General features: G+C 43.2%; 1 protein-coding gene across 2 annotated transcripts in view; it reads right to left on the bottom strand.

Annotated features, from left to right (window-relative positions):
* Positions 1-4602: 4602 nt before the first annotated feature.
* Positions 4603-8859, bottom strand: part of AK5 (adenylate kinase 5) — a 271423-nt gene continuing 267166 nt past the window's right edge. For both annotated transcript variants that reach the window (XM_006146062.3, XM_014586854.2), the window contains exon 14: positions 4603-5918. In XM_006146062.3, the coding sequence (XP_006146124.1) occupies positions 5850-5918 (69 nt within the window). In that variant the 3' untranslated portion in view covers positions 4603-5849. The remainder of the gene's footprint in view (positions 5919-8859) is intronic.

The following is an 8859-nucleotide window of genomic DNA, read 5'->3' as shown; positions in this document are numbered from 1 at the left end:
TTTTTTTTTTTTTTTTTTTTGGAGAGGTTTTTCACTATAGGGCGCGTGTGCTCGCCTGACAGAGAAAGACATAGAGACAGAAAGCGAGAAATCACCTCCCAGTGGGGATGGTCACGCCGCAATCCCTTCTCCTCCATTCTCCTCTCGGGATCTTGGGCACGCACACACACGCGCCCGGCGTGAGTTTTAAGCCACCGGGTTTGGCACGCGAATGGCGGTCGACTACGTGGGAGTCCAGCGACATAGCCATTACGCTAACTGCTGGTTCCCCCGACCCAATTTTTCAGTTATCCTTTTTTTTTAAATTTTTTCTCTCTGAAATCAAGGGATTATCATTTGGTAATTCCCTTTAAAATATAGCAGGGTAGTGAAATCGTACCCTGAATTGTTCTTTTGTTAACACATTGCCTTTGCCTAATTCAGAAACTTCATTTATTTTATATTACTCTTTAACTCAGTTGACTCTTTTTTGAAGTTAAACTTTTTTTCTTACATTTGCCAGAGGATGTGTGTGCTTGCACGAGACAGGGAAAGGGAGGAAGCAGTGCTCACAGGGGCGTGGTCATGCCACAAGCCCTGCTCCTCCATTTTTATATCCTTTTGGGATTTGGAGCATGCACACAGATGTGCCTGGTGTGTTTTCTTAGCTGCTGGGTCCAGGATTTGAATCGTGTAATTGTCCATGTGGGTTTCAGCTCCTTTAACCAGTAGGTCATGGGGCCAGCCCAACTTTTTTTGTTCTAATTTCTGGTTTGCATATGATTGTTATACATTTTTGTATACTATGTTTTTTCCAGGTTTATATGCAGTGTGTAATAAATCAAGGATATAGACATATCCTTTAATTAAGAAAAGAAATAGAATTTTAAATATAGAAATATAACCATTTGAGAGGAATGACTAGTGGGGGGAGTCAGCATTCTGGGCATTTTGACATGAAATGTTATGTGCATATACCAGAAAGATCTGCCTTCAACCTGTACTTAGGCAAGACAGTAGCACTTGATGATAGCTTCCGTAACTTCTGTGTTTGTAAAGAAACAATATCAGTTTTGGAGAACCATTCAGTGCCATTCAAAACTCTCATAAAGTATGAAGTATGCTTTGGAAGAGAGCTTTGAGTAATACGACTGTTATATAAACAGAATAGACAAGCCCACTTGAACAGATTTTTCAAGGACAAAAAAAAAAGATTCTGAGACTTATGAGTGGTAAAGAGGATTATTTTCTGCTTCAGCAGAAGAGAGTTTATTTTGTATTTTTCAGCTCCAAGCAAATAGTCCCCTTAACTTTAAAGGCCCTAAAGAATAGTAGTAACAGTAATATTTTGTTGTTTAAGTTTGAGGGTTGCAAGAATGGGCAGGTCTGGCATTTTCAAGTAGGCCTTCTGTCTGCCTACAAAGAAGTATTAACAGTAAGAGATACACTTGTTAACACATTGCTTATTAAGTGGTATTGAGTAGGTAAGATCTATTTCCTGATAAACTATACTCAAGTTATTTGCTAATTACTGAAGAAACTTTTAATGACACCTAAAACCACTACTGTATGGTTTAGGCAGAAGAGGTTTTCTTCAGTGTGATGTACTAATAATAATAGCAAAAATCCATATCAGGCTTACTGTGTGCCCAGTAAGCACATAGTAACCAGTGACTTCTCAGCATCCCCACAAGGCAGGTTCATTTGTTACCTGTTTTCCCAGGAGGAAACGTAGCCAGGGTTAAATACCTTGCCCAGGTCATACTGTTATTAAATTAGTGATGCCTGGACGTTAACCTGCACAGACTGCCCCCTAGTGTCCGGCTCCCTACCCTGGTTCCTGAGCAGGGATTTTCTCTCTGTGTCAGGCATCACTGAGCATTAGGAGCGGAGGCGTGCACGGTTCCTGTCCTCTCCAGGTGTGTGTGGTTCCTAGTGTACAAAGCTGGGCATGTGTCCAGGTCCGTAGCACAGAACTGAGAAGCATATCTATGGATGGGGGCACTGGAACGTTCTGCCATTGTGAATTAGGAAAACACACACACTAGTGATGTATTCTAATTTGACAGCAAACATGTTGTCAGAGTTTTGGGCAAAGTTGGAGCTGAGACTTGCATCTCCTGCCTCAGGACTGTTGCCCATGTGTGTCGGGTGCTTCTCTTCATCCATCAGTGTGCCTTGTTCATTGTCCTCCCCTTCCCCCTTTGTTTAAATTAAATCGGAGAACCCAACCATTTACTGACATGTGATGAACATTAAAAAAAAAAACAAAAAACCATGAGATAGAGAAAACAGACCATATAAGGATAAATAAGGACAAGTGCTGTTTAGTGAGATTTTTCTGTCCTGAGTGTGGGGTGCTCTATAAACTATTTCTCAGCAATGGATGATAATGTTTGGAGTCCATTGTTCTCGGTGCACTGGATGGAAGTGGGGTCTCCAGATTAAAAGGAGGCTTTACCATAAGATTATACAACCATTGTCCTTTTAAAGCTGTAAAGTGTTTTTATTCCTTCCTTGATGAAAAAGGTGTTGTTTATATGAACCTAGAAAAAAAGTAACCCTCCCCCCCACAGTTTGTGTAGGTGATAAATTAATTTCTGAGTTGTGTCACATTTTGCTCCATGAGAAGAGAGAGTGTACTATCCACGTCTCTCTGTAGCTCTAGGACCTGACCTTATTTATTTATTTTTTTTAGATTACCAAAGGGTACACGTGCTTGCCAGATAGACAAACAGGGAGAGGGAGAAAGCATCCCACAGCAGGCCGTAGTCATGTTGTAATCCTTTCTCTCCCATTTCTCCATCCTCTTGGGATTTGGGGCACGCCCAGTGTGTTTTTTTATTTAAGCCGCTGGGGCCAGGATTCAAGCCAGTCAGCCATGTGGGATCCAGTGCTCTTACCCAGCAGGCCACAGGACTGGGTCAGGCCTGACTCTTAATACTAAATATTGGCGGTATGACCAACATTTTGGTGAGTTATTTTTCTGTAAGAAGTTAGGAAACACCATCTATGACTGAGTGTGAGATCCTTAGAGGGCTTCCCTCCGGGGGTCCCCTTTACAGAGCTGTGAGAAGACCGGGAATTGAAGTCTATCTTATCTGGAGGGTGTGGTTCAACTTTGGGCAGCCAGAAGGTTTTGGTCCTCTGTGGGACCCCAGTGAGGCCATGTAAGTTCTCTGCCCTGTTTTTAGAGCTATGCGACAATGAGTGACAATGGCGGGTCCTGGTCCCAGTTGTGGATGTGAAGCACTCAGTAAATGCTGACAGAGTCTCCTGTCACTGGGCACCAGGAACTAGTCCGCGGCTGCGCGTATGGTTACTCCTCACACTGCTCCATGAAGTTGGCGCTGCTACGGTCTCTACCCTGGAGATGAGGAAGCTGGAGGCACAGAGAACTTAGGAAGTTAGCTCTCAGTCGTAATTGCCGCGAGTGAGGCTGGCCATATAAAGCTCAGTCCTTACAAATCTTATAATCTAATGGAGAGGACCAGCAATAAACAAGTGAAAAATACTGATTTTAAGTAGGGATAAATGATGTGAAGAAAATAATGTGTCACGAAAAGCAGTAGTGGGAGGAAGGGGACAGTGTGTCCTTTTAGATGGAATAATCAAAGCAAGCCTTGATAACGGATAAATTTGAACAGAGATCTGAGTGGAGCGAAGGAATCTGCTCTGGATAAGCTGGAGGAAGAGGCAGAGGAGAAAGGTGGCAGTGGCCGGGGCCAGAGCCGGTACAGAGCTAGGCTTGTTCAGGGGACGTTGAGGCCAGTGTAACTTGAGTGAAGTGAGCAAGAGGAGGGTAGCGGTTGGGGTCAGATGGGGTACAGGGCCAGCTCAGGTGCGGCCTAGCTTGGGCTGTGTTCTGATGGTTTTCTACATACCCAAAGGTCTTTTGCAAGGCAGAGACCACTACGGTCCTTTTCCTACCTTAAAGTCCTGTGTCTTTAGTGATGTCATCTCAAGCTGTGCACATCAGTGTTTTAGCAGCTGTGTGCACCCGATTTGCACCTTCAGATACCTTCAGGGACAAAGGCCCTGCTGATATTTTTAAACAAGGCTGCCAGCTACAGCCGTAAAAGCGCGGCTGGGCCTGTCTGCTTCCCTGCGCAGTTGAAGCTATAGTGGGCATGGACTGTGTTTGCCAATATGTGCTGTGCGTTTGGAAAATGTTAATCCCTGCATTTTATGTTTTCTGACACAATTGAAAACTTTCATCCTGTAAACCTTTTTCTTTTTTTCTAATTTGCTGAAATACTCATGCTTCCCTGTAGACAGTATGACAACTTGGGATAGGATAAAGTATTTGATAACTGTGTGAGTTGTGGAACATGCCCCCTTTTGTTAATAGAGGCATAACTGTAACCAAAGAAATTAATTTCTTCTCTAGCAGACACTGACATTTCTGTTTAAGAATGAGTGCTAGAGAAAAAGGAACTATGAAAATGACCATGTATCTTGCATACATTAAGATTCTCTCTGTAATAGCTCGAAACTGATCTATGACCAAAATTAAAACCATATAAACATCATAAATCTCAACTAGTACTGTGTTTGCTTCTAATTCTTTTTGGAATAAGACTTCAAATGCTTTCCAGAATGATGTGAGTTACAAATAAATAGAAAAAGAGTTATCCTGTCTTCCATTTATTTTATTTGTACATAACCATTTCAAGAAAGAAAAAAAAAGACTTTAAAAATACATTTCTGTCTCAGAAATGGATCCTTTTCTGCACAATCATTGAAGAAAAAAATCATGCAAACTGAAAACTCTGGTTTTTTTGTAGTGACTGAGTGGAAGATGCACTTATCCCAATAGAATATAGAAGAAGCTCTGATTTGACATTTATTGCACAAAAGAGAACTGAAAACTTCACTTGTTTGATGCAAAGAAGCACAAAACAAGGTTTGCAAACCCTTGAGAAGGGCCTGTAGGAAACAAACACGTCATCGGAATCTGCTAAACACTACTTACTGACATGCCCCGCCCGCCCACATCAGTTTTGTTACTGTACTTTCTTACTTGCTTGGCAATAAGTAAATGGGTAATCATTTAAAATCAACATTATTAGTTGGTATTTTTCCAGTGAATGAAACAGCACATCATCTTATGCCTTTGAATTACTTTTAGTCGTTGGTAATTTATGCTGCCGAGATGCACCACTGTGTGGAGAGGAGACTGGGGTATGCGATTTATTGATTTGTTCTCAGCCGTTGTGGCAATACTGTAAGTCGCCAGTTGCCTAAAAATAAGTAGAGAACGTTCCTGATGACCCACCTGAGTTCTGCTGTGCTGGAAAAGCTATACGATTCCACATTTACTTGCTCGGTGCCCCCATCTGGTACACATGGCATTGTCTAGTCCACTCACTTTTGAGCTCTAGGCCATGAGTGGGTGGGAGGCGGAAACAGCCAGCCACCACAGGAAGATGCCCAGGCCTGCACCTGCCTGCCCGCCTGGGAGCAGATACTGATACTGGGGAGAGGAAGGAAGCTGAGATGATAGATGCTGACTTCCTGTTGGATCTGGAGTACAAACAAATGGTCATATTCCAGCATGTTCTGGGGCACAACTGACAGACACAGGCACCGCGCTGGTGTTCACATACTGACTTGGCTCTGAGGAACAGCCTGCATGAGAAGAGTGTGCGTGCTGGGGGTGCAGACAGCTGAAGTATGAGGGAAAGGCTGGCGGTTCCAAATACACCATGCATGATTTGCAGACACCTCTCAGCACAGTCTAGCTGGGAAGCAAACAGTGTCAATATTTGGGGGAACACAAAGACTTAACTTGAAACATGTTGTATTAAGGGATGACCCTTTTAATGTTTTTCTGTGTCCACTCTGCTTTGCTTGCATGCATTTTGCCTTCAGAAAACAGAGTCAATAGCTGTGCAGAGTTGAGAAAAAACTTCCTCAGGTGTTCCCTCTGCGTTTATCTATATTTAAAAAGAAAAAAGAAAAAGCCTGTTAAGCAACATTTGTAAGTAAGATAATTTTTATTGAAAATTAAAAAAGATTATCTCCTTACCTGCTCTGAAAAATTTTAAAATACAAGATCCCTGAAAATCATAGAGAAAAATGTGATGAGTTGTGTTTAAAAACTAGGTGTCTTAAGAGCCAGCAAAAGGCACGGAGATTAAGGCACTGGATTCCTCATGGCCAACAGTGCAGTCTGAATCTTGAACCCAGTGGCTTGAAAATCCCGCTGAGTGTGTGTGGAAAATAGAGGGAAAGGGATTGTGGCATAGCACCCTCCGACACACACACACACACACACACACACACACTGAAGGTGTATGTACTCTATAGCAAAAACTTCAAAAAACAAAAAGCCAGCCGGCAGGTGGCATGGTGGTTAAAGGTGCTGGACTCCCACATGGCTGACCGTGGTTCAAGTCCTGAATCTGGTGGCTTGCTTTCTCACTTTCCCTCTCTCTATGTGTCTGTGTGATCAAACTGGAAAGTAACTAATAATAAAATAAAATTATTAAAAAAAAAAGAAAGCACATGTTTTAAAATAGCCCAAATCCAAATAACTGACAGTACTACCCTGGTGAGGGTGTGGGGCAACACAAAGTATTACTGGTGGTAATGCAAAAATGGTCGTCGCTTAAGACATTGCAGTTTCTTAAACACTGTACTTTTCTCCTTTTTAATTTTGCCAGAGGACGTGTGCTCTTGCTGGAGGGGGTGTGATAAGGCATTCACCAAGGGGAACGGTCACACTACAGTCTCTCCTCTTTCTCCCTCTTCTTGGAATTTTGGGCATGTGTGCACACACGCCAACGTGTTCTCAAGCCGCCCGGTCCAGGACTTGAACTGTGCTGTCAGCCATGTGGGGTTTAGCCACCTTAACTTCCGTGCCACCAGCTGGTCTCTAAATGTATTCCTACCCTATGATCAAGCAGTTGCACTCCTCGGTATTTACTCAAATGAGCTGCAAATTTATATCACATAAAAGCCTGCACATAAATATTTATAGCAGTTCAATGTACAGTTGACCAAACTTGGAAGTAACCATGATGCCCTTCAGTATTTGGGTTTATGGAACCTTTGCATGACAGAGAGAAAAATGTGCACCTTCTCCAGGGTCTAGTCATGACGCGAGTCCTCCAGTCCACTGGATCCTGGGCACTCACGCGCAAGCCTCATGTATTTCAGGCTCACCACGCTAAGAATGTGAGCTGTAGTCACCAAGGGGGACCCAGCTTCTCTTGAGCAGGGCATTCCCTCTGTGCCCTGCTCATGGGGCTGGTCCTTGTCCATCAGTATTTGATGGCTAAATGTACATCCAAACAATGGAGTATTATTCAGTCCTAAAATGAGCTACCAAGTCATGAAAAGACATGGAAGAACTTAAATGCCTGTTTTAGGCGACCGAAGTCAATAACGTGTCGTTTCAACTATCTGACATTCTGGAAAGTCAAAACTGTGGAGACGGTAAGAGATTAGTGGCTGCCAGGAGTTGAGGGAGAGGAACTGGTGGACTCATCCTCACACATTGGTCCAAATTCCTAGAATGTCAAGAGCGACCCCCGATGTGAACCGTGGACTTTGGTGGTCAGTTCATCTGTTGTGACTGTGCGGGGTGGGGGTGGGAGGCTGCGTCCTGGTTGGGACGTGAAGTCACGAGGAGGGAGGTTCATTAGATGCCAACAACAATGGTGAAAACATTGAAGCCTGGTGATTCACAAGGAGGGAGTTTGTGCCGGGGGCAGTTAGTGAGGTGTTGAAAGCCTCATCTCCGTAGGGTTTCATGGTATGTTTGGGCTGGGCTTTCTATTCTGAGTGTTTAACAATTTCCGCAGATGGTTTCATTGTGAGCCATCTTGGACCACACTTTGAGAAGCACTTGATTTTTTTTTTAAATAATCATTTTTTAATTTAATTTTATTTATTTATTCATTATTCTTAATTTGAGCAGAGAAATACAGAGAGAGATAGAGAAGGGAAAACTGAGAAAGCAAGCCACCAAGTCCAGGACTCAAACCATCGTCAGCCATATGGGAATGTCTAGCACCTTAGCCATCACGCCACCTGCTGGTCCCAGAGAAGCACTTGATGTTTAACTACCTAGATCTTTGTGCAAACTAGTTTAAATTTTGCAAACCCTAGGGACTTCATTGATTCCAAAAGTAGACTAAATTCTCAAAAGAAAAGAGGGATAACCTTCCATATTTAAATGCCCCAGAAAATGGATATAACAATGTTAATAGAAGTGTTGTGGGACCAGCAGTTGGGCGTAATGGCTGTGCTGTTGAACTCCCATGTAGTCGACCATGGTTCAAGGCCCGGACCCAGTGGATTAAACCCATGTTGGGCGCGTGTGCGTGCGTGCTTAAGATCCCAAGGGGAGAATGGAGGAGATAGGACTGTGGTGTGACCATCCGCCCAGGGGGTGATTTCTCGCTTTCTGTCTCTCTCTGTCTTTCTGGTGAGTGCATGCACCCTATAGCAAAAACCTCTCCCCAAAAGAGAAGAAAAGAAAAAGAAAGAAAGAAATGTTGTTTATAATGGCTCCAAACTGGAAAAAACCCAAGTGTCCACCCCCAGTGGACAGATAAACAAACTGCAGCACAGTCCATAATGGAATGCTACAGTAATAGTAACAAGAACACAGCTAGAATCAACAACATGGATTAATCACACAGAGTTGAGGGAAAAGAGCAGTTCTCATATGAATACAGTATGACCCAATTTACATAAAGTTCAAAAACAATGCTAACTTAATATTGGTTAGAAATCCATAAGGGATGGGGCCGGCAGGTAGTGTAGTGGTTAAGGGCACTACACTGCAACATGGTTGATCATGGTTCGAGTCTCAGACCCGGCAGCTTGCTTCCTCACTTTACCTCTCTCTCCTTCCCTCTCTCACTC

The sequence above is a fragment of the Tupaia chinensis genome, unplaced genomic scaffold (genome assembly GCF_000334495.1).
Source record: "Tupaia chinensis unplaced genomic scaffold, TupChi_1.0 Scaffold000164_1, whole genome shotgun sequence".
Classification (NCBI taxonomy): Eukaryota; Metazoa; Chordata; class Mammalia; order Scandentia; family Tupaiidae; genus Tupaia; species Tupaia belangeri.
This window is presented reverse-complemented; position numbering and strand designations above follow the sequence as displayed.